Here is a 25,721-nt window from a genome sequence, read left to right as displayed (position 1 = left end):
TTTCAAATATTTTGATTGTTCTTGAAAGCTTTTAACAAATAGGGCTTGATTTGTTGAATGTTTAAAATCTTTCGTTCGTGAGACCTTTCCTTTCTTAACTGAATTTTTTCATTCAAATGCATGCCCTCTTTTACAATCTTACATTGTATGTGGAATAGTTATATTACCAATTTTTTGAGGTGATGGTAGAAATACTGATCTTATGTTATTTTTATTAATTGTTAAATTAGATCTCAACGTTGAAATATAATTTTCGAACTTCAAGAAACCAAATAATAAATAAGAATTTTTTATAGAGTGTGCTACCTTTTAATCTTAAATAATTAATAACTATGCCTCTTATTATTGTATTTTAATTTTTGTGAACTTAGAACTGAGGACTATACTACACGATGAGATCAACATAAAATTAAAAAAATAATAAGTAAAGAAAAAAACCACAAAAAAAACAAATCATATTGTTAGATGATATAAGGTTAAATATACTTTGATCTTAAGTTTATTTTATCAACTCAATAACAAGATATCAAGGGTTTATGTTAAATCATTGTATGTTATTTTCTCTTCAATTATTATTTATTTCAAGTGATTAAATTAAAAAAGACAATTGTTTTTAAAAAAATGTTAATAATGTGGTTTGAGATAACGCATGAAATCAATTTTTACATGAATGAATTTTAAGTATTTAACGGTTAATCCAAACAAGCATGAGCAACCCGATAGCCATGAACACATTTATTCTTCCCTTTTGGTTTGACTTACAAAAGCAGCCAAAATCAACAACAATTAATAATATAACGTTTTAAACACTCCAAAATCAGAAGGCTTATCAACAAGAACAACATTAGCCAAAGATTAAGTAAAAACAACATTATCAATAATGTCATTACATATCACATGTGTGAATGAAAATTGACCTACTTTTGGAAAGTGAATGAAAATTAGTCTTTTGCTTACATCTGCCACATGCAAAGTAACTAATTTGCCTCTCAAACTTATCAGCATTTCGCCAAGGCCACTCGATTCTTGTGGATCGATGTCTCGTTGCACTCTACTTATTACACGATAAACTCTACGTGATACCAATACATTACTTGACACAAACTACAAGTTATATGAGATTCAATGTTCGATGATCGACACTCAGTATGAATGGTTACACTCGACATTATTGAAATTACTTTCATAAACCTTAAACCCTAGTTTTTTGGACCAAAATTGAAAGGAATTCCAAAATCAAAATGAAGAGGACAAACTATTCCAAACTCGACAATAGAATAAACAAAAATGAAATGTATATGTTTCAAATAAGGCCAAGTATCGAGATACTTGTTACATGCAAATTGCAATATGTTTTAAAATAAGCTGGAAAATGAGCAAGTGTTACCTTTTGCACGTATAATCGAAGAGATAATAGAATTGTGAGAAAGATGATGAATATGTGAAGACAAGAGAGAAGGGGTGAAAAATCGTTTAAAGAAGGGGAGAGATAAAGTTGTGAAGTAAAGAAAGAAAATGAACACTTTATTTAAGTATACAAATGTTAAAACAAGGTAACTATCAAGGATGAGTATTGTTCATCAAGACATCATGCAATGAGTAAAGTAACTTGTGAGTCAGCTAAATGAATACATAATATTAATTGTTTTTTGTAAAAGGTGAAACGAGGAATCGTGTGTCGAGTAATGTGCATCGAGTACTAAGTGACCTTCGTGAAGTTCAAACATACGAACGAGTTTGAGGGGCAATTCGACAACTTCACACGATTATTGTTGGATCGGCAACCCTAGAGGGGTGAATAGAGTTTAATTAAACTTTTTAATAAATAAGCTTAAATTAAATTAATTAGATAATTTTTAAATTAAATAAAGAAACTTTGGCTAAAATATGTTAAATAACAAGATTGATAAAAAAAAATGAAATAGAATATGCAATCAAAATCAATTAACTAACAAGAATATGTAACTAGAATTAAATGCAAAAATAATTAGAGAAAAGAGTTAGAGAAGAAGATACCGTAATTTTATAGTGGTTCGATCAAACTCGACCAACACCCACTTTTTTAAGCACCTCTTGGATTTTGATTGAAAATCTTCTTTTGATTATTTTCACAGATTAGAGTCAAACCGCTACTTGCTCCTTTTTTGGGTTCAATAGCAAACCTGATCTTTTCCACAGGTATTCCGTAAGAAGATATGATATTTTCCGATGCAATAACTGGAGCGTTTGGAGATGATGGAGTATTTTCTTACACACACCACCATGCATTGGTAATTATGTGGGAACTTCCAACATCTTTCTTGACACCACCAATAATGTGTCAGTTATTCTATTGTTTTACACTTGTAGAAAGAGTCAAAATTGAGGGGTTGGGTTGTTACGGGGTAGTTTGATCATGGAGTGAGTTTGAGGAAGGGTGAGGCTTGAATGGGCCATGCCGAAGCTAGTTTTTGTATTCTATTGCTGTTACAATTGTACAAAGAGTCAAAGTTGTTACATTAGGTTCTTATGAGGTAGATGAAGGGATAAAAGCTCAAAGCAGCAAAAGATTTTACAAAATCATTCATTCATTTAATTTGGGAATCCCAAAATACCAATACATTGGCAAAATAATACAAAAACTAATTTTCTTAGTATAACTTAAAGGCTAAACATTGTTTTCTAATTATAGATTAGAGAAAGAAAAACTTACCTAGTTTGACTGCTCTGAATCTTAAAATAAAAACTTCAAATTGAAACATCACTCGTTGAAGACTTTCCTATTCTATGGGATGAGATTGGTTTGTGGAAACCAATTGGTATAGGAAAAAGTTTAGAGATAAACTATTTCGGCATAAAGCAAAAGCATTGGCTTAATTGATTAAGAAAAACTGTTTTTCTTCTACATATTTATAACTTCATTTCATCGAGGGAGTATAAGAGAATAATGAGATTCTATTAATTTAAAAAATATTAAAGTAATAGAAAATTCAAATCGACTAATTAAGTAATCACTTAATAATTAATTAAATGATTTTCTTTTTTAAATAGTAGATTTTACAAAATATTTACAATCTATAGCAAATTCTATCATCGATAGCCATTGATATGCTATAGTGATAGAAGACTATCAATGATAGAATTCAAAATTTTGCTATAATTTGTAAATATTTTAATTTATTTTACTATTTTTAAAAATGTCTCTAATTAAATCATATTTAATGAATATCTCTCAATATCTTATAGTTTTAAATTAATTTAATTAAATCAAATTAAACTAAACTATTAATTACTTCTTCAGTTAATTAATAACTAAATTAAATATCTTATATTTAAGATAAGTTAAATTTGAATCATATTTAAATATAAATTTATCTCTTATCCAATAAATTTAATATGAATCTAATTCACATTGAATTAATATTTGAATGTTCAAATATTTCATAAATTAATTTTGAATCATATCCAAAATTAAATTTATATCGTGAAGTTTGATTAAAATATATAAATTTTATATTATAATGTATTACCATACATTATACTAATTTTTAAAGTAAATTTGAACATTTCAAATTACAATTAGTATAAATAAATCTCATTACCCTTTACGAGCCAGGAATAAGGCCTAATGAACCTACAGATCAGAAGCTACAACAATATGAGATATTAATTGGCTAAACTCATTAACCATAGTAATCAATATTCATTAACTGTTGTACACTCTACTAAAGACTCATAGTTGAACTCTTCTCACTTTAGATGTATTTTTGTGTCTACAGTTATAGACGAATAATAGTAAGTTAGTTCTTCACGAGTGTTCGTAACACCACCTAGGTCAAATTACCAATTTACCCCTAGATTACCTCTAGTCTTTAAATACTAGTGCTCCTCTAATGAACAAATTATATATGGTCCAAACAATAAATAGAAACCTCTCTCATGTCATAGAGATGGTAAGATCGTTTGTTCAAGTCCTAGAGACACCATTTAAGGGAACACTCATTTACTTACACTAAAGTCGAAAATGAGTGAATTTCACCCTATGTGATTATGTTCCCAGCTTCCCACTCGATCTTGTCTCCAAAGTTATATTCATATTGAGTCTGCAATCTGACCACTCTCACCCATACAAATCAAAGGACAACACCTCGCGAACAGGAATTCATAATACACTTAGGATTAAAACTAAGTTACATAGGTCATCCTAATGAAATAGAAATCTAACTAGTCAACGGAGTTACATCTAGCGGTTACTAATTTGTGGTCCGGTCTTAATGCAAACTCATTGCATAGGATACCATCGCTCGCATGACACCTACGCGAATGCGTTGGATCATTGTGTTTGTATCAAATACAAAGCGAGTCATATCCATAGTGTTACCAGAATAAGATACCCAGTTTTATCTCTATACTATAGACCCTTTAAATTGATCTCGAACATTGATCCTTGTATATCTCTATATACTGTTCAAAACTCATCAAATAGCTTAGGATGTTAGTTTATTGAATTTGGGTTATTAAGACAAAACTAATAAAATAATCGATAACATTTATTATAATAACAACACTTTATTAATAACGGTTAATGTATTATATTTATAATCACTATAAGAAATAACATATACGATAGCTAATGAAAAAGGCTATAATAGATTTTTTTTATAGCTTTTTTCAAAAGTCCTAACAGCCCATGTTATTAAAAGTCTTGGAGTTTTTAGTGTTTTTCTGAAACTATAAGGAAGATATATGTCACGTGGTTAGGATCTGAAGCTAACCAACCGTGCGGCACTTGGCTTGACTATGTCGTCCCCGTTAGCCAAGTAAGCCTTAACAAGAGGTTAGTGCACCAAGCACTATGAATAACCTCAATAATATTGCAGCGGAAGATGATTAGTGCACCTAAGGCACTTAGAAATCACAATGGGTTGGCAAGAGAGTGAGTGAGAAGTTGAGAGAGCTTAAGAGAACCCTTTCTCTTATTGGTTTTCTTCCTCTTCTGTAAATGAGGGCCCTTACAAGTATTTATAACCTTTCCAAACCGACCTAGGGCCTCATAAGGTCGGCCAAGGAATATTCTAGATGATACAAGAGGGTTTAGTACATTACAAGGAAGCCTAGAACATTCTAGAGAGGACTAGACCTTTCATGACACTTCCAGACCGTCATTGTAGCCTTCTAGCACGTTCTAGCTTTGTCCAGCACGTTCCAGCATGTTCCAGGGCCTTCTCGGGCGTGTCCAGACCATTCTGGCACATTCTGGTACTGTCTCGGGCGTTCTAGAAGCTTCTGGGGCTGTCTAGACCGAGCATGGGCGGAGCAGCACGCACAGGGGCGTGTCTGGGGCCTTCTGGAAGCATCTGGGGGTGTCTGGCGCGCGCGCGGGCCTTCCAGAGCCTTCTGCGCGCGCGCGCGGGTGTCCTTCTTCGCGGGCGCTGGCGCGCGCGCCTCGCGAAGTGTCGCGCGCCTTCTCGATTCTTCTGGAAGCTTCTCGGCGCTTCGGGGCGTGGGGCGTGCGGATGCAGGGACGCGCGCGTATGGTCGTGCGCATGCTGGGGCGCGCGTGCATGGGGCCGCGCGCGCCATGCCATGTCTGGCATGGGCGGCCGTCTGATGGGCGTGGGCGCCTGTGTGCGCGCCTGGTGGGTTGGCCGCCGTGCCATGTGCAGCTGTCGGTGCACATGGGTCGTCTGGGTGGCGTTGGTGCCTGACGCCTTGTCTGGTGTCCGCGCCCATGAGGTGTGCGTCCGTACACGCACATGGGGCTGTCGTGGGCACGTGTCACGACATGCATGCGGGGCTCGTGGGCTGCCTTCTGTGGGCACATGCCAATGTCATGGCCATGTGTCGTGGGCACATGTGGGCTGTCACATGGCCGGATCGGGTTGTTGCTCGAGTGTGCTTGGCTTCCCTTTGGCATTCTTTTGGAGTCTTATAGCACTTTTTGGAGCAAAAAGTGGGGTCGTTTCGCGGGACGTGACATCCTCCCCCACTCAACCTTCGCAACGCCCTCGTTGCGACACTGCCATTCGACCCTTTCCCTTTTCGGTGTCTTCTTGTCTGCATAGCTCCTATCATGACCTTCCCTGTCATTCCTATGCATTTGAGGGGCACCTCCCTCTTCTTGTTGGGAAAAACTAGGGTCTCCCTTGTGGCATCAACATAGGCATGGGCTTGTTTCATAAAGTCCAACCCTAGGACAACTTTACAATCATCAAGAGGTGCTAGGAGGAAGTCTATTTTACCTTTCCACTCTCCTATCTTCACCTTGACGTTCCAAGCCCATCCGTAGTTGCGAGTTGGTTCGGCGTTGATTATCTTTAGTTCAACGTCGTCCCTTCTCGTGATCTTGAGGCCTAGCCGTTTGGCTTCTTCTAGATCAATGATGTTGCTGGTTGCACCTGTATCCAGCAGTGCTAAGGCAGCTTGATTGTTGAGTGTGGCGTCCACGTATAATAAACCTTTTCCTATGGGTTCTTTAGAGGAAGGGACTACTTTCATGGCACCGAGATATTGTATTCCTCCCAAGTGTGCCTCCTCCGGTATGGGTACTTCCTCCTCTTCTCTCTTGTGGAGTTTTGCCATTAATGCACTCAACACTTTCTTTTGTGGACAATCTCTTGCCCAATGTGGACCGTTGCAGAGAAAACAAGGGCTAGGAGTTTTGAAAGATGTACCTTTCTTCGCTTCCGTGGCTTTCCCGTGCCTTCCACTATCCCTGTGGCTATCCCTCGCCTTGTGGACATGTTCCTTTCTTGTCTCCGACACTTCTCCTCCACTTTCGTTGGTTCTCTTTTCTTTGGGTCGGTAATCCGTGAGTGTCTCTACGGTGGCAATGGCATCATCGAGATTCTGCACATTCCGTCGGTCGAGTTCCAGTCTTGCCCAATCTTTGAGACCATCTCGAAAATGAAAGAGTGCGTCTTTGTCGGACATGTCATCAATTTCCAACATGAGGGTTGTGAATTCCTTCACGTACTCGGGAATACTTCCGGTTTGTCTTAACCGTCTGAGTTTACCACGGGCCTCCATCTCTGCATTATGTGGGACAAAGTGTTTTCGAAGCTCACCTTTGAATTGCTCCCACGTTCGCAAGATGCTTCGGTCCTTCTCCCGTTCCGCATGCTTTCTACGCCACCAAAGTTGTGCCGCTTCACGTAGGAAATTTGGGGCGTTCGCAATTTTGGCACCATCGTCGACGATTCCTAGGGCCTCATAATATTGCTCAAGGCCGAATAGGAAGTTCTCCACAATCGTGGCATTTCTCGTGCCGTTATACATCTCGGGCTTTGGCACTTTTATGTGATGCGTGCTGGCCATGACGTGTGATGTGCTAGTGGATGCCGTACCATTAGCATTATGTCTAGATAGACATTCGGCACGTACCTCGTCGACGTCCTTACGCAATGCATGGAGCTCCTCTTCCATGAACTTGCGCATGTTGGTTACCTCCAGAATGAGGTCGTGGATGTCCTTGCCGTGAGAGTCTCTAAGGTCTTCAATCACAGCCTTAGTGATTTTTGAGACTTCGGCATGATCCACAAGTAGCTCCTCCATCAACTCGCTCGTCTCGCCTAATTTTTCCTGCACTTCCTCCAGTTTTCCCTCCAAGGTCGCAAATCGTTCTTCGACAACATCCCGAGTTATCGACGTTGTTGCCTTGTTCTGTCGGGATGGGGAACGTTGTGCAGCACGTCCACGTGTCGTTGGCCCTTCAACGACTTGCTCAATCGGTGACTCGTATCCTTCCCTGGATGCCATTCGAGTCAATAAATAGGGTAAAGCGATAAGGCGTACCTAGGTCCTCACACCGTTGCTCCGATACACCTCGACAACGTTTCAAGAACTAGGGGTCTTGAATCCCGGTCCCTCGGTATCGTGTACTTGATACCAACGATTAAGAGTATGTCCCTTCGAACGAACACGCTCTGATACCACCTCCATTGGTGCCGCAGAATCGAACTGCTCTGATACCAAATGTCACGTGGTTAGAATCTGAAGCTAACCATACGTGCGGCACTTGGCTAACTACGTTGCCCACGTAGCCAAGTAAGCCTTTCCCGGAAGGGGTAGTGCGCCAAGCACTACGCCAACGGGTTGCAGCGGAAGTACTTAGGTTGGTTGCAAGACACGAGAGAGGTTGGAAGGATGAGGGAGTTTGGATGGACACGTCTTGGGAATGATACATTACATTCCAAGAATAGATGAATACATATTTGGGTACAAATATGCTGTCTCCTTGTCATGGGGATACCATGGGCAAGGAGACTTTGGGTGGCAAGGTGACCTTGCTTGGCTAAGACATGCCAAGATACAAGGTTGCAAGGCTTGATACAAATGACGCCCTCCCCAAGTATTTATAGACCATCCTCACCAACCTTGGACCTTAGAAGGTCGGCCAAGGGAGATTCTAGAGATTACAAGTTCATTTGGTACATAACAAGGAAGCCTAGAACATTCTAGAGAAGACTAGACCTTTCATGACACTCGCTGTCCGTCATAATAGCCTTCTAGAGTGTTCCAGCACGTTCCAGCATCATCCAGCACGTTCCGGGGCCTTCTCGGGAGCTTCCCGCGCATTCCAGCGCATTCTGGCACTGTCTCGGACGTTCTAGAGGCTTCTGGGGCTGTCTAGACCGAGCATGGGCGGGGCAGCACGCACATGGGCGTGTCTGGAGCCTTCTGGAAGCATCTGGGGGCGTCGGGCGCGCGCGCGGGCCTTCCGGAGCCTTCCGCGCGCGCGCGCGTTGGGGCGCACCGTGCGCGCCTCGCGAAGTGTCGCGAGCCTTCCCGATTCTTCTGGAAGCTTCTCGGAGGTTCTGGGGCCGTCTGGACGTTGGGCGGACACGGGCGCGCGCGCTGGGGCCGCGCGCGCCTGTCGCGGGCGTGGGCTGCGCGCGCGCGGGGTCATGCGCGCCATGCCTGGACGAGCATGGGCGGCCGACTGGGGTTCGCGCGTGCTGCGTGTCACGGACATATTTTTCCAAAGTGTGTTTACCTTTGGTTATATGCTCCGATTACCCCCAGTTTATCCCATCTTTACTTTGCATAACTAGTTTAGGTGTTTGCTTTCCATTCTAGGTCATAAAGCTTGGGTGTGACGTTTCGGCATTTTCCATATGCAAGCCTGCCAGAGAAGAAAATGTTCAAAATGTACTATAGGGGAGGCATACCAGTTGAATCCCCGCCCAAGCATTAGTTGTACTCTTTGCAAGCTACCCTTTTTCCTTGCAACTGACAGTCTTTAATGCTTATTGTAACGTCTATTTCAATGTATTTCTTTCTTTCCCGCGTTTTATAAATAAAATTTCCCTAAAACGCGAAGGAAGGTTACGACATACATCGACGTTACCCACAACTCTTGGATTTTGATCGGCTGACTTGTTCGTGAGTTAGAACAAGTGCCGCACAATCGTCCGTCTCGAGGTTGAAACGCTACGATTGTGACACTGCGCGCGCAGTTTCTTGTCTTGCCGCCTTGCCATGCGCATGTGCCCGTGCGCATGGGTCCGATGGTGGGCGCTGGTGCCGGGCGCCTATGGCCGTGTTAACGGGCATCTGGGCGTGCCATGGGGCTGTGTCGTGGGCTGACACTCGGGCTGTCATGGGCACTCGTCGTGGCACGCGTGCGGGGCTTGTGAGTTGTCCTCGAGAGGTGCCTGCCAATGCCGTAGGCATATGTCGTGGTCGCCCTTGGGCTGTCTTAGGACCACGTTGGGCTGCTCCTGGGCCTTGCTGAAGGAGTCGTGGCACGAATTGGCGCAATTTTGGGGGTGATTCTTGGGGTCAAAATTTCACACGTGACACCCTCCCCCACTCAAACTTCGCAACGCCCTCGTTGCGACGCCGAAGAGTTAGCACGTTCCGGAGTGCTTCCCGTGAGTATGCGCGAGACGGCGCGCATGCTGATCCAAGGTTATGCGCAAGGCGGTGCGCATTCCGGTCCTTTGTTGTTGCGCCATCATCATCGAGGAGTCTTTGTCATTGGCACCATTTTTGCGTGGAGCTCACCATCCACGGTTGACCTTGCCTTTCGCAATCCAACTCCGATCGTCTCTTCTCATCTTGACAACCTCATCACATCGCTTAGGTGTACCTAGGTCCTCACACCATTGCTCCGATACATCCTAAGGAGATTCAAGACTTTAGGGCTCTTGATTCCCGATTCCAGACTTCGGGCTCTGGATGTCCTCCTCCTTTTGGGAGCATGACACTCTTGCCAAAAGTTCCCGTTGAAGCCACGTAGTCGAACGACTTCAATACCAACTCCGTTGGTGTCGCAGAATCGAACTGCTCTGATACCAAATCCGTTGGTGCCGCAGAATCGAACTGCTTTGATACCAAATCCGTTGGTGCCGCAGAATCGAACTGCTCTGATACCAAATCCGTTGGTGCCGCAGAATCGAACTGCTCTGATACCAAATCCGTTGGTGCCGCAGAATCGAACTGCTCTGATACCAAATGTCACGTGGTTAGGATCTGAAGCTAACCAACCGTGCGGCACTTGGCTTGACTATGTCGTCCCCGTTAGCCAAGTAAGCCTTAACAAGAGGTTAGTGCACCAAGCACTATGAATAACCTCAATAAAATGCAGCGGAAGATGATTAGTGCACCTAAGGCACTTAGAAATTACAATGGGTTGGCAAGAGAGTGAGTGAGAAGTTGAGAGAGCTTAAGAGAACCCTTTCTCTTATTGGTTTCCTTCCTCCCCTTTACAAATGAGGGCCCTTACAAGTATTTATAACCTTGCCAAACCGACCTAGGGCCTCATAAGGTCGGCCAAGGAATATTCTAGATGATACAAGAGGGTTTAGTACATTACAAGGAAGCCTAGAACATTCTAGAGAGGACTAGACCTTTCATGACACTTCCAGACCGTCATTGTAGCCTTCTAGCACGTTCTAGCTTTGTCCAGCACGTTCCAGCATGTTCCAGGGCCTTCTCGGGCGTGTCCAGACCATTCTGGCACATTCTGGTACTGTCTCGGGCGTTCTAGAAGCTTCTGGGGCTGTCTAGACCGAGCATGGGCGGAGCAGCACGCACAGGGGCGTGTCTGGGGCCTTCTGGAAGCATCTGGGGGTGTCTGGCGCGCGCGCGCGCCTTCCAGAGCCTTCTGCGCGCGCGCGCGGGTGTCCTTCTTCGCGGGCGCTGGGCGCGCGCCTCGCGAAGTGTCGCGCGCCTTCCCGATTCTTCTGGAAGCTTCTCGGCGCTTCGGGGCGTGGGGCGTGCGGATGCAGGGACGCGCGCGTATGGTCGTGCGCATGCTGGGGCGCGCGCGCATGGGGCCGCGCGCGCCATGCCATGTCTGGCATGGGCGGCCGTCTGATGGGCGTGGGCGCCTGTGTGCGCGCCTGGTGGGTTGGCCGCCGTGCCATGTGCAGCTGTCGGTGCACATGGGTCGTCTGGGTGGCGTTGGTGCCTGACGCCTTGTCTGGTGTCCGCGTCCATGAGGTGTGCGTCCGTACACGCACATGGGGCTGTCGTGGGCACGTGTCACGACATGCATGCGGGGCTCGTAGGCTGCCTTCTGTGGGCATATGCCAATGTCATGGGCATGTGTCGTGGGCACATGTGGGCTGTCACATGGCCGGATCGGGTTGTTGCTCGAGTGTGCTTGGCTTCCCTTTGGCATTCTTTTGGGAGTCTTATAGCACTTTTTGGCGCAAAAAGTGGGGTCGTTTCGCGGGACGTGACATATAGCTTATATGCGTTGCTATAAAAACATTTGATATCATTTTTCATTAGATTTATAATAAGTTTATATACCTTAAACAATGTGCTATCTATAACATATAATAGCATTTTTTCAATACTATAATATAGTATTTACAGCTACAATATTAAACTATAATATAGTATTTACAACTTTATATTAAGCTATACTAATGTCATTTAATCCTTTCCAATTATTATAATAATTATAATAACCTTTTAATTACATTCCGTTTTTAGCTATATAAATCTTTCTATAGCTTTAACTTATGGCTATCAAAGATATAACTTTTTTCTCAAAATAATTTTTGAATTAATTAACTTTTAATAAATTTTAGTTTAAGTACTTAACTTTAGTTAAATCTATAAATAAATACTTCATAGCACAATAAATATTAATAACTTCCACAATTACTTAATAATACAAAGGTAAATATGTATCAACAACACAAGTTTGGCAATGCTAAACTAATAGAACATACAAGCAAAACCATATCATGGAAGCGCCCATCTATTTCATTAAGCCACAACAAAATTTTGGACTTGATTTGACCAACAAGATTATGGATGGAAATATGATAGGAAATATTGTGTTGAATATGTTCGATCTTCAAAATAGGGACCGTAGAATGAGGGATTAGTTGTAGCTTGTACCATCCACCTAAAAAAGAAAGTTCATGGAATAAGTAAACCAAAATCCATAAGAGAGGCTAGAGAGGCTAAATACGATCTTTTGACCAAAAACTTGAAGACTAATGTTGATGTTTTAAATATTAACGAACCAAAATTAAGAAAATGGAAAAAAAAAAGGTTTAATGACTAAAATCAAACTTTTAAAAGTTCAACCACATTAACAAATAGAAATCAAGCCAAAATCGAGATTTAAAGTTTGATCTAATCAAATTTAAAAACACGTAATGGCTAAGCCCAAAAAATTATGGCATCAGATTATACATAGGATATTCTTTGAAAAGCTTATCATAATATCACTTCACCATATTTTTCTTCCATGATGTATCCATGTCATCTTCCTCTCAACGAATGAATCTTGAAAATAATTCATTGTAAATAGCCTATAAACTTTCTTAATATTCCAAAGAAATTTAATATTTATACAAACACACACATATGTTAAACAAAATCTTATGAAACCTATGAAAGAAGATGAGTTCCTCTATTTGAAAATCTTATTATGATTTCTCTTGATTGATTTGAAAGAAGAATTCAGTTGAGAATGTTTCAAAGAGATTTCTATGAAAAGTTATGTTTTCAAGCATGATTTATAATGTTAAAGCTTGATTTGATGATTATGATTTCAATACTATGTTTTTTTAGATGATGCTAATTTTTACGTGCACATAAAGAGTCAAGGTCACAATGAGGTGTACGGGCTACATGGTGATAAGAAGTTGGCTTATGTGTTAAAATGAGCGTATAAAGTTTAGCGATCTAAGCAACAAGGATGAATCTATATGTTCTCGGATATTGTTGATACAGTAGTCTAAACGCGAGGTAATGAGACCAATCGTAGAGAACGATTTGGGATCCTTGAAAAAATGAAATGATTTGTTAAGCATAAAGAAAGGTTTATGCGAAATGAAATGATTTGTCGATTATGTTTAAATGATTTGATATTGTTTTTGCGAAATGATTATGAAAATGTATTGCGAAAGGTTTTCATAAAACCTCACTAAGTCTTTTAGACTTACGTTTTAAAAATCTATCTTTCAAAATCATGCGTTTAGGCTAAGTAGAGAAGAAGGTTGAAGGATTTGCGGGTGGTGATTCAAGGTGTTTTGAAAATGGTTAAGCATTGGTTATTTGGTCAAAGTATTGTAATAATGTATGAAATGCCTATTATTAATAAAGTATACGTTCTGGTTTGTATTTTTTTTTTTTTTTTTTTGGCTTGGCATTACATTGACCACCGTTACGTTTTAAGTGTTAATAGTTTAAAAGAAGTTGAGAATAAGATTTTGCGATAAGAAAATTTAAAGGTTGTAACTAACTCGCATCATATTCCTACTACTTCAGTGTTTTTGTCGCAGAACGGTTTGGGAACAGTATCACTAGCAATTAGTACCAAATAGTAACTAGTCTAACTAACAATTAATATCAAATAGTAACTAAGCAACAATTAGATAACAATTAATATTATTGGCAATTAGTATTGTATAGTAATAACAGTCAAATAATAAACAGTAATTAGACAACCAACTAAAAACAATCAATATCTTTGACAATTAGATAACAATTAATGTAAAATAACAATCAAACGACATATTAGTATAAGATAACAATCTAATAACACAACCAATATCACATATTAATCATATAACGCTAAGATAATAATCAGTATAATCAATAATAAATGAATGTTTGTCTTTGCAACGTGATTGATGTCTTATTTTCTGCTTTTTTTTTAAATAAACTATAAATTATCTGAAAATAAACTTAAAGTAATTTGATGACAATCAAATATCATATAACAAAAATAAAAGGTTTACATAGGATAATTAGATAAAAATCAAATGACTCGATATATTATACTAAAAATTAGGCATGATGAATCCTCTTTTTATTTTCTAGTAAGTAAACACGGAAGTTTAGTAATTTAATATCCCAATTTTTCAAGTAAAACCGTGAGAATAGTGATTTGGCCCTCATTGTTGGCAAAAGAAAATTGAAGTTATGAAAACAAATAAATATATGATTTATATCGAGTATCAATCAAATAACTATAAGATAACAAATAAATATAGGATAGCAATTAAATAACCATAGTTATCAAACAATAATTAGACGTGTAAAGAAAATTTAATCACAAAGCAATCAATCAAATATGAAAAATAAAAGTGATGATATGACAATCAAAAGGTTATATACATTTTAACCTAATTTCAAATATAGAATAATCTTTAAACTCTTTACATTTCTTTAAAATGGTTTTGTAACAAAAGTAGATAGCTATTTTCTCATATGTTCCTCTTTATATGTTTATGTATCACTACCTCTTAACCACCATACATTAGCAAAACAATTTCAAATACTTTTATTCAAATAAACTGTAACAATCTCAATGTTTATAAATCAAGTCAACCTCTTAGAATAGCCATTTAGAAGACTTTAAAATCCACATTGGTGGGTAAAAAATGGAAGAGCAAAAAAAAAAAAGAAAGAAAAGAGAGTGATTTTTATCATTTTGAGACTTGACCAAGCTCTTCATCTCTCAAACTACTGTCATCCATACCCTCTTTCATCAACATCAACTCCTCATCTGAAAGTTGGCTTTTTATCTGAGGAGTGGCCTTTGCATTGCCTTTTTTCTCATTTTCAACTGCCCAGCTATAAACCACCATCCCAACAATTGCAAGTACCATCCCTGATATGTTTTTCAGTGTCATCTCTGAATCAAACAGCAGCCAACCCAACATCAGCACGCATACTGTCTTCATATGACCTAAAACCTGGAACGATACGGCCGAGAATCGCCCGATGCATAGATATTGACTGATGTTGCAGAACACAGCTAGGGAGCATGAGAGTAATATGAAACACTGCAACATTCATTAAGGATAGATATGGGTTGGATTCTTTTTAGTCCTTGGTTGAACTTTGAAAGCAAAAGCAAAATAAATACGAGATGGGGAAGAGTGAGATTGGAATTACAACTTACAAATGCACCAAGAGTGTAGTTGTATTTGAGTAGAGATTTGCTAGTAAGGCAATAGTCAACGAATGGACCAACTGTTAGAAGGGAAAGTGCTTGTATTGGAGCTGTTTTGCTTAGCAATTCAAAGGATCCTATTGAGTACTTCTTCTGTAATGACCCTATTGACTGTTTAATCAAAGCAAAAGTGTCCAGCTTGATGTTTCATAATTGGCTCTTAAAATTTAATTGCTGAGTTTGATGTGAATTTATAGAGAGAAAAGAGAAATGCTTACAATTTGTTGCAGTGATGTGCATAGGATTGCTACCAAGGCACAAAGAAAGCCTTTGGCATTAACTTTGACATCAGTTACAGTACAGACTCCAACACCAACAACGACCACGGCAACAGCCATCTTCACTTCCCTTGAGTATTGTTTTCCATGAAGAATCCACTCCAGTACACAAACCACTGGAATCATGCTTAGCTTTGATATCTACAAGCAGCGAAAAAGTTCGGTTATGGTCGATGATGATGAGTGAGAACTAAGAGTAAGAGAGGCAAGAATTGAACCTGATAAAATCCAACAGAGTTTAACATGAGGCTGAAGTTCATGGCTGCTATCGACGTGTTGGCGATAATGGAGAACCAAAGAAGCTCCCAAAAGGGAACCGACTTGGATTCAGAATAGCCAGCGGCATTTGAAATCCAACCAATTAATGCAGTGACAGAAAAGTGAAATCCAGTTAAAGTTGTAGCTGAAACACAGGAGGGAAAGCCTTGGATCAAAGCAACTAATTGATGAAATGAAATATATGCATGTGGATCATTCGTAAGTTATTGACAGGTTCTATTAAATCCGTTTCGTTCAGTCGCTATTGGCTACCAAAAAGTTAAAATTTTCAGGTTCATTTTCTATGATCTAATTAAAAGCTCACTCCTTTTCCATCTTTTTGGTGTTGTAATATGTTCATCAAAAGAGAAACAAACCAGTAATGCTATGCTTATCTGAAGAGTGTGATGACCAGATTAAGGCTATGTTTAATAATGATTTCGTTTTCAACTCTTGTGCTTTAGAAATTTCTGATTTGTCTTCTCAATTAAGGCTATGTTTATAGTTTATAGTCAAATTCTAAAATAAAAATACGTCTCTGAAAACCATTTCTTTTATTTTCAAAACTTGGCTTCGTTTTTTAAACAGTATTAGAAATGCAATCACAAGACATAGAAACTTATGGGTAATGATTTTAAAAAAAATCAAAGACCAAATAGTTGTAGAAAAAAGACCTAAGTTCAAATTATTATAAAATAAAATCACTTTTGTGACGTTGAAAATCAGTTTCTAAGATTACAAAAGTTGAGTTTAAAAGTGTAAAACAAGTTAATTCTAAACAATCAAATTTGATGTGTGGGAGTGATTTTCAGACTCACAATCACTACAGAGCATGCCTTAAATGCAACAAATTGCTTGCAAGGCTTCTGGTAATGAAATTTGAAACAAAAGAAGAAAGAAGAGATACAAACCAAAGGAAAATGCAAAGCCAGTTTGAGACATGAGTTGCTTATTAGCCATAATAATGCCCACAGAGCTGAAAATGTTCATACTCCAAGCTCCAACATCTGATACAGAAGATGATGATTTTCTATCCTCCATCGACTTTGGCTTCTTCTTCTTCTTCAAATCAAGATCAAAAAACTTGTTTTTTTTAGGGGATTTGTCTTTGTTCAAAGATACTGCTCCCAAATTCATGAGAAACGAAGCTGGAAAACCAAAAATAAAAAATGAAAAAGATGAAATGAGAATAAAAACGGGAGAAAAATGAGAACTTAATCAGTGTTGTGGGTCAAGTTACAATGTTTTTAAATGCTCAAAGTACTTTGAATCTTTTTACCTCCGAAATTGTTGCTGCAAACATCAAAAGTCTACGCTCAATGGAAGGAAGGCCCTTCCCTTCCTCTACAGCCTCAGCTTATTTCTTCTTCATTTCAATTGGATTTTGCTGCATTTTGGAGCAACCAGCACGTTAATAAACTTAACGATCCCACCACAAATCCCCATGAAAGTTTTTCGAGTTTCAAGAAATAAAATAATCTCTTTTATTTTTCTTTCTAAAGGTGGAGTGAAGAATGAGACAAGTTGTTTTGCTTTCCAACCTTTACACTTCTGTGTTTCTCACCTTTATCAAAATTTTGGATTTTTCTTTTCAATTTGTAAACTACACTCTTTTGTGTAATCTAAACAGTTTGTGGATCTTGATTACAAAATCTCAATCTTATCTTTTATCAACTTTTTATATTGTAGCCCCACGTATTTACAGTTTCCACAACTCTTTACTTCACGCCATTTTTGAAAGGATGGAATGGAATACTTTTGTAATGGATATTAATTCCAAGTTCATGTTACGGTTCATCACTGTTCATCTTATAATACTAAATTAATTCCTTTTTCATAGTTTTCAACCCAACTTTCTTTCTCTTTCCAAACCATTTTGATGTGTGATGATCCCATTTTTGTTCTACCATTGATTTTACAATAATTAGAGATTAAATTCGAGCCTTCTAATTAGTTCCCAAGGAAATTACTCCTTTATTCTTTGTCCCAAAAAGTCTTAGCTTGCTAGTTTCTATAGCTACTCATAAATACAACTACGGTGGCTGCATGCATTAATAAAGCAAACTTCGAGAGAGGAGGAAAAAAGAAAAGTTAAAAGTACATTCTTCATTTAAAACTTAACTAAAAAAGTCTTCCTAACAAAAAGAAAAGTATGTACACATGTATGGTTGTGTAAATATATGATAAAAAGATTCTCATAGTTAGGTAAGTTGTGATTATAGTATTAAATTTTCATTCCGTAAGTTGGATACCGATACGAATGATGAATCAATATTTCTATTCAATTATACAAAAATCCATAAAATATAAAAAGTAAATGGCAAAATATCACTAATAAAAATATAATATAAATAATAGACATGTAATATTTTAAACTTGGGGTTGGGTTGTTATTTGTGTTTCTAAATTTTACTTTGTCACTTGGCATGTGCTGTGCTTTTAACACTTTTTGGTTGAAGCTATATTTACAATGACAGAAAGGTAAACCTCCCTTTAGAATTGACTTTTAAACCATTTAGAAGAATCTTCAATATTGAAGGTACCTCTACTATTGATTGTGCAATTGACTATTCGTCTTTTTAAAAGAAGTCTATGCCTACCCTAATTCCAAACACGATTATTAATGGTGTTAAAGTGAGAATTGTTCAACTAATAATGAAAATGTAATATTGATCTTAAAATATGAAGTTTAATCTTTCACATCCGTATATTGTAAAGAAGACAATTAAACTTAAAATAATCTAAAACTAAAAATGAAGTAGTTATCGCTATACTTACTTTGACCAATAACAATTTAACAATTTAGCTTTTAAACTTTATTTGATAATGCGATTTATTTAACTTTGGATTTCAAATTTGGAAAGGTAACCTCTTTAACCAGAGGCTATTTTATAATTTGTAACGAATCTGTATGAATGTGTATTAAAGAATTGTTAATTTTTAATTAAATGCCTTAAGACAATAAATTGATTAGGAATTGTATTATATTTTACAAACCAGAAAGAATGAGTGGTTACATAATAAAAAAGTTAAACTTTAGACACTTGTTTTGAAGAGATTTTTTTTATAATAGAGACTAAATTGAGGAACAAAAGGATTTTATAAGGTAGCTTAAAATTTCTTTTTTTGCCTGGCTTTCTCCACCTGATTTCAGATCTGAGCTGCAAAATGGAACATTTAACAGCACATGCTTGAAGAACATTTGAATTTTGAACCCCACTTTTCTCTTTGAAAAAATGCTAAAAACTTTTAACTGTTATGAAGAGACAGGGAACAAATTGCTTCAGAAGATTAATAACTTTTTCAATCTTTTCTCCAAGTAAGTTAAAAGTTTTGCAAATTTGAATTTGAATATTATTTAAAACAAGAGAAAGAATTGAACACAGGACACTCTTTTGCCAAGTAGCAAGACAGTACATAATCTCAGGCACAATGCAAATAACAAAAGGCTCACACAGCACAACCTCATAATAAGGAAAGGATTTCGTCTGACTATATAGCATTCTAATGAAAATCGCATTACTTAAATTAAGTTGAGTAACTTTTTCGAACGCAGATAATCACAACAACACTGGAACACCGGTGGTGTGCGCGAATTGTGACAAAATATTTCCTGTGTCATCAACGTTTACAGGAAAACATCCTTCTCGAGCAATTTTAGCACCTCGTGTTGGTTGTTTAGCTTGGCAACATCTATGGGAGTCTTTCCATCCAAGTTTTGGAGAGTGCTGCAAGCAGAAGAGGATAAAACAGTGAAATAGAGAAAAAAAAAAAAAAAGAGAACTGAATGGAGTAATGTCAATCTAAAGGCTGTTTGTTTACACTGCCGCGCCATTCTCAAGTAATAGTGCAACACACTCCTTTCTGCCATAACCAGCTGCATAATGAAGTGCAGTGTTCTTATTCTTATCCAGTGCATCCACCTTCACTCCAGCTTCGAGAAGGATCTGAGCGCACTTAGTCTGTTTTTTTGTTAGGAGGGGTAGGGATGTTGGAGATTAGTCATATCTCAGTTTAAAAGTAAAACAAAGATTTCCAGATTGTCGAAAACAGAAACAAGGCAAATTGATAGCAGATGAACTATGAATTTACCCATGCCAGAAGTAGAATCAGGCTAATACCAAGAACAAAATAAAAAATATATATTTTTTAGCCAACTGGAATACCAAGTACAACCAATTTAGCAAACAGCCCAGCTGTATGTTTGCATCTTAATCAGTGTAAAGTTAGCAACCATGAATCATAGCATTGTCTAAGAAAACAGATTTTATCAGGGTTTTCTTTTAATCCATGGGTGTTTGGACCAACTCGCATAACCCTACAATATTTAAGTACAAAAAAAAAAACTCATAGGATATTAAATCCTAGATTGGTAGCCATCAAACTTCTTAGTTCTCATCATCAATTTGTCATAAATAAAATGGCAAATGTACTCAACATCCCAAGTACACAAAGATGCCAAGAATTTGAGACAAGAAAATAAGAAGTTTGAAAGAAGGATCTCACAAGAAGCAATCATACCTCGCCATACCCGCATGCAAAATGCAATGCGGTCCTTCCCTCTGAATCTTCTTCATCCTTGTTCGCGCCAGCTGCTAGTGCATTTTTTAAGCCCTAAAAAACACAAATAAGACCTGGATTAGGCACACTATTTCTTATCGCTTGGATATCACCCTGCTCCACTCTAATAGTCTCCACCACGAAACAAACTCCAAGTTATTTAATTACTTCTCTGAACAAGGGGGTGGGATAAATAAAAAAATGAATATTTTGGGAAGAGAAACAATTCTATTGATAAATGAAATAAAAAAGTTCATTTCAATGAGGCAAATTGATAATGATAAAAATATATTTTTTACTTTATGATTGTGAACAGAAAAAAGACTAGAGAGTGACCGTGAACCAATTGGTTTTATACTATAAAGAAAAATTTGTACATAAACCAACAGGTCATTTTAATGCAATTCTATTAACAAAAACAAAAAAGAGAATAGTCCGCAACAGAGTTTCTAATTTTTTTTAACCATATTGAAGATAAAAATGATAAGCCACAATATTGTCACATGGGAAGGACAATCAGCAACCTACAGATATCACCTTATATCTAATTATGATAGTAAGAAATAGCTCTCCATGGGCTACATTTACTTATAATCTAAATAGATTAACAACACTGTTACTACAGGTAAAGAAACAAGAATGCATTGTTCGTCTGTTGGTCTAGCTTAACAATCCTCACGAAACTACCCTACCATTGCAATTAGAAGATACTAATTCTCTGAATCATGCATAAAGTAAACCAAAATTTACTCCAATAATTAAACTAAGATTTAAACAACATAAAAACAGCGGAGAAAAGTGGCAACCAAACAACGTAGAATAAAAAGCAAACATTGGAAAATATGTAAATGTTACACTAATTAAGACAATTCCAAGTATACAACCGCTATAAATGAGTTTTCATCCGATGATTGGACTGAAATGGTTCTTTCACATGAACATAATGAAATGGACCTTGACAACAAAAAAATTGTGATGAATAATCATGTACCTCAGCATCACCAACACTGGCAGTTTGGTGAACTACAGATTCATCATCATTCCCCACTTCTTCTGAATCATCTGCAGCAGAACTTTCGGCATTGGCAGCGTCTCCATAAACTGCAAAACCCATTGCTTCCCCTAATTTTTTCAAGACATCTCTGTCATTCCAATACCTAAGAAAGCAAACTTTCTCTCTTTAACAGAAGGTTATGTAACCTAGTAGACAAATTTGTTCCAAAAATTGATGCAGGACTAGAAATAATAATCATAAAAACCATAACCTCATCATGGCAGCTGGACCACCAGTCTCTATTTCATCTAAAATTGGCTTCAAACTGGGATCTTCCTTGATTTGTGCCATACGTTCCTCAAGCTGCTCTTTATTTGATGGATTTGCAAAAGTTTCCAACATGCTAGACATGGATGGATCCTGGAAAATTGTAAAATAAAATCATATCATTCTGGCTACATGCTCTCAAAAACAGGGGATGCAGAACAATGTGAAAGCATATCAATTCAATAAACAACAAATACCTGCATTAAAGCATTGCCAAGGCGCTCGGCCATTGTCATGAATTGAGGATTCTGCATGACCTGCTGCATGGTAGAGTAATATTGTTGTGTATCAAACTGAGGAGTACTCTGCTGTGCAGAAGCACCTTGAAAAGTCTTCTGAAGTTGCGACGCCATCTGATTAAATGCAGGATCTTTTGCTATTTGAGAAGCTAATTCTTGAATGCTGGGATCCTGCAAGGAAAACAAAGGTTCTTTTGCTTTTACATTTCGAAGCATGAAAATAAAATATGCAATATAAGTTCAGTCTTCTTTTTCTCTGGTAAACAAACGGTCCTCGATATCCACAACTTCCTCTAACACGTTTCAAAAGTTTTCAGTCACTAAAAATTGTATTCAAGTATCATTTCATTTATCAATGAAATTGTTTGTCTTTCCAAAAAAAAAATTGTATCCCATTATCAAAATCCAAAAACATCTTTTGGCATCATGGATTGCACATGCAACTGAGATGTAAATCCAATATCAATGAAGCTAAAATCTTATAGTATTAAAAGACCAAATCTTCCTATGTGAAACCATTAGGTTCCCAAAACATTGAATTCTGATAGTTGGGTAACTCATGACATAAATATAATTTCCTTACACAAATCATTTGGGCAAGAATTTGAAATCAATCAACAACTTGGTTAAATGCAAGTCCTTTGACTATTACGCCTCCCCTTCAAAATAGGATGACGTGAGGAATTCCATATAATATTTTAACCTTTACATAGTTTAAAGATAGCCAGCTTACATTTATCTTTTTTTTTATATCAGTGAGTGTCCGGACCAGCTTACACACAGCTCGACTAATCTCACGAGACAACCCGCCGGACCCTACAACATTTGGGTGTCAAAGGAAACTTGTAGGAAATTAATTCCTAGGTAGGTGGCTACCATGGATTGAACCCATGACCTCTTAGTTAGATATAGAGGCTATGTCTCCCTTTTTACATTGGTCAGCTTACATATTTTTAAACATAGAATAGATCTAATAACCTTTTCAACTAGAGTATTCCCAAAATTAACACTAACAATAAGAAAACCAAATTCAACCACTATAACAATGGATTACGAGATAGCATAGTAACCAATATTTGCTCTATAATCAATTTGATAAGGTCATTACTTTGATAGTTTTTTGGATGCTGTATTTTTTTTTACTTATGTCATGGTGTAAAGGTTCTCCTATATTTCAACACTACAGCTTATCTTCTTTTATATCCCAATCGACAAAGCTTTTTGTAACTATCCTAGATGTCTTAGGCATTCACCTTATTCAGTGCACACCTGGAGGAAATTAATTTCCCCATCCAAAACTTAGAAGAAATTAAAATGAAAGAGTTTACCCAATCTACCATTATCTTATATTCTTTCAGCTTGATCGTGGACTAAATAAACTTTTGTAGATATCTTAGGCATCCACCTTATTCATGTCTGCATGCAGATTAAATTCTAGAAACTGCTTCCTCGTCACCTCGAACGTCATTTCTAACTCATATTTGATAAAGAAAATAAAATCCACGAACTAATAACAAAGTAATTGTAGACCCAAGTACATGAAATTGTAATAAATTATAAGACTGAATAGATGTCAGTCATTCAAAAATTAAATATATCTTAGACATGAAAGAAGTTGGCTTACATTAAGCAAACCAGTCATTGCTGAGAAATCAAAAGGATTTGGAGGAAATTCTCCTTCATGAGGTGCAGCAGGGGTAGGTTTTGGTTTATCTGGCTGCTGCTCTGCAGAGGATGTTTCACTTTTGGATGCTTCACTCTTCGATGTTTCACTTTTGGCGCTTTGGGTCTCTGACAAAGCTGTCTTCTCATCTGCAAATGGATAACAGATTGTCAGAAAGAAACTAAAAGAGAGAAGAGTTCAGAAGAAACTATAACTTTTTAAAACAATGAAGAGATGGAAAAATTTAATGTGTTTATTGATATTGTGAAGATGAATGTAGGTGGAAGGAGAGCCAAGAAGATTTACACACCAAAATTTTCTTTTTGAAATAGTACAAAAAATTCATGGTTAGCTTCCTCTATCCCAAATTCTTCTTTACAGAAGTATATACTCCGTCACATCAATAGAAAAACTCCCCAACACTCTGGTTTGTTTGCTTCTTTCTTTGCACTAACCAATACCCCAGTATTCTTTTGAAACTAGGTTCATCTCCTTATCCTGCCGGGAAAAATCTTATCAAGAGTCAAAATGGGTGGACGGTCGAGCATATATTTCCGTTTTTGCTCGCTTAAAGAGATGAGATCCTACAAGGAGTCAAACCCAAGTTGCATTGTGCATATCAAACGAACCGTTACCGCTGTAGAACAAGCAGCATTACAACTAGCTTAAACCATAGTACACTAGTTCCACTAAAAAAATTAACTTCATCAAAGTTATTATCCAATTGAGAGGCTAAATTAACCAAGAAACACAATTCCTATAACCATCAAATGCTCTCCATTGATATGCATTTCCAGCCGCTCAAAATTAAAGCCTAAATCTAAACAGGAACTTGTACAGAAAAAAAAAAAAAAAAAAAAAAAAACCCCTTTATAAATGTTTAAAGAAAAACCCAGAAATTACCCCCAACACCTGAAATTTAGGATACAGAATATGAATATATATGATGGATTGGAATGACTAGAAATGAAATTAGGAATTTACCAGCAGCAACATCCTTGGTCGTGGAAGCCATGGGAATAACTGAAGTCAATTAAGAGAAAGAAAATGTGAGAAGGGTTAAAGCAGAAGAATCAGAAAAACTATGATTTGGGAATTGAATACTAGAAATTGAACAGAAGGAAAGAATGAAAAGAAAGAGGAAAAAGAAAGAAGGGTTGAGAAGCAATCAAAGAACCTTTGAAGAGGAAACTTCAAAAACGGCCTGCGATGGAGATTTGGAGATTGAAGTTGAAGCAGAAGCAGAAGCAGAAGCAAAAGCAAAAGCAAAAGCCGGATGGCTGGAGAAGAAACTCAATCCAAAGAAAAGTAGAGGGAGGTCAGAAGATTGTAGATATGAAGATAATAAATCACTTTCACTTATTTCGTCTATCACCTATCCCAATCGCTTCTCAATACTTTTCTTTCTTTTTTTTCTTTTTTTCTTTTTTCTATTCCTAATAATCATCACTATTATTATTTTATGAATATAATTTCATTTAAATAAGAAATCGTTATAAATGTAAACTGATAAAAATAATATCCATTATTTTGAGTGAAGTTCTCAAAGATGGCTCTCAAATGGTATGTTCTAAGTTTGACATTGTTAGATTGGATTTTCTCAAAATCAATTAATACACAATGATAACAACATATTTATTAGTAAAAATCATAACTCATAAGTTTAACCCATCTCACATTTCTATAAAAGAGATTTCGAGGACATAAAAATATTGTTAGAAGTATTTCAAGTAAGAAGCTCAATCCCTGAAACTCTAAGCTTAAACGTATTTACATTGATCTAATTCTATGTTAGAATAATCTTTTCAAAAAAATTCATAGATCAAATTTAAACTTTTATTTTTATCTTATTTTATACACAAATTTTGAGGTGATTGGTACATATAATTAGAATAAAAAAATGTCAGTAACTTACCTATAAATAATTTTAAAACTCTTAAAATAATTTTTTTATTAACCATTTATTTATCCTAATAAAATTATTTAA

The 25,721-nt window shown here is 37.2% G+C and overlaps 2 protein-coding genes across 4 annotated transcripts; both read right to left on the bottom strand.

Annotated features, from left to right (window-relative positions):
* Positions 1 to 14,716: 14,716 nt before the first annotated feature.
* LOC101215671 (UDP-rhamnose/UDP-galactose transporter 3) lies at positions 14,717 to 17,769 on the bottom strand. 2 transcript variants are annotated; one of them, XM_031887174.1, is made up of 7 exons: positions 17,516 to 17,769; positions 17,231 to 17,338; positions 16,863 to 17,099; positions 15,912 to 16,096; positions 15,634 to 15,834; positions 15,365 to 15,526; positions 14,886 to 15,245 (listed from the first exon to the last, which is right to left on the bottom strand). In XM_031887174.1, the coding sequence occupies exons 3-7, from the start codon at positions 17,086 to 17,088 to the stop codon at positions 14,886 to 14,888; spliced, it is 1,134 nt and encodes a 377-aa protein (XP_031743034.1). In that variant the 5' UTR covers positions 17,089 to 17,099; positions 17,231 to 17,338; positions 17,516 to 17,769. The 2 variants fall into 2 exon arrangements, with proteins under 2 accessions (XP_004139986.1, XP_031743034.1); XM_004139938.3 differs by having other exon boundaries at positions 14,717 to 15,245; positions 17,231 to 17,519.
* Positions 17,770 to 19,273: 1,504 nt separating this feature from the next.
* ANK (ankyrin repeat domain-containing protein 2) lies at positions 19,274 to 25,090 on the bottom strand. Of its 2 annotated transcripts, XM_004139936.3 has the most exons (9): positions 24,912 to 25,090; positions 24,719 to 24,757; positions 23,696 to 23,883; positions 22,030 to 22,242; positions 21,777 to 21,925; positions 21,503 to 21,668; positions 20,473 to 20,565; positions 19,774 to 19,913; positions 19,274 to 19,679 (listed from the first exon to the last, which is right to left on the bottom strand). In XM_004139936.3, exons 2-9 carry the CDS (start codon positions 24,747 to 24,749, stop codon positions 19,580 to 19,582), a joined length of 1,080 nt encoding a protein of 359 aa, XP_004139984.1. In that variant the 5' UTR covers positions 24,750 to 24,757; positions 24,912 to 25,090; the 3' UTR covers positions 19,274 to 19,579.
* Positions 25,091 to 25,721: the final 631 nt, after the last annotated feature.

The sequence above is a fragment of the Cucumis sativus genome, chromosome 6 (assembly GCF_000004075.3).
Source record: "Cucumis sativus cultivar 9930 chromosome 6, Cucumber_9930_V3, whole genome shotgun sequence".
NCBI lineage: Eukaryota > Viridiplantae > Streptophyta > Magnoliopsida > Cucurbitales > Cucurbitaceae > Cucumis > Cucumis sativus.
This window is presented reverse-complemented; position numbering and strand designations above follow the sequence as displayed.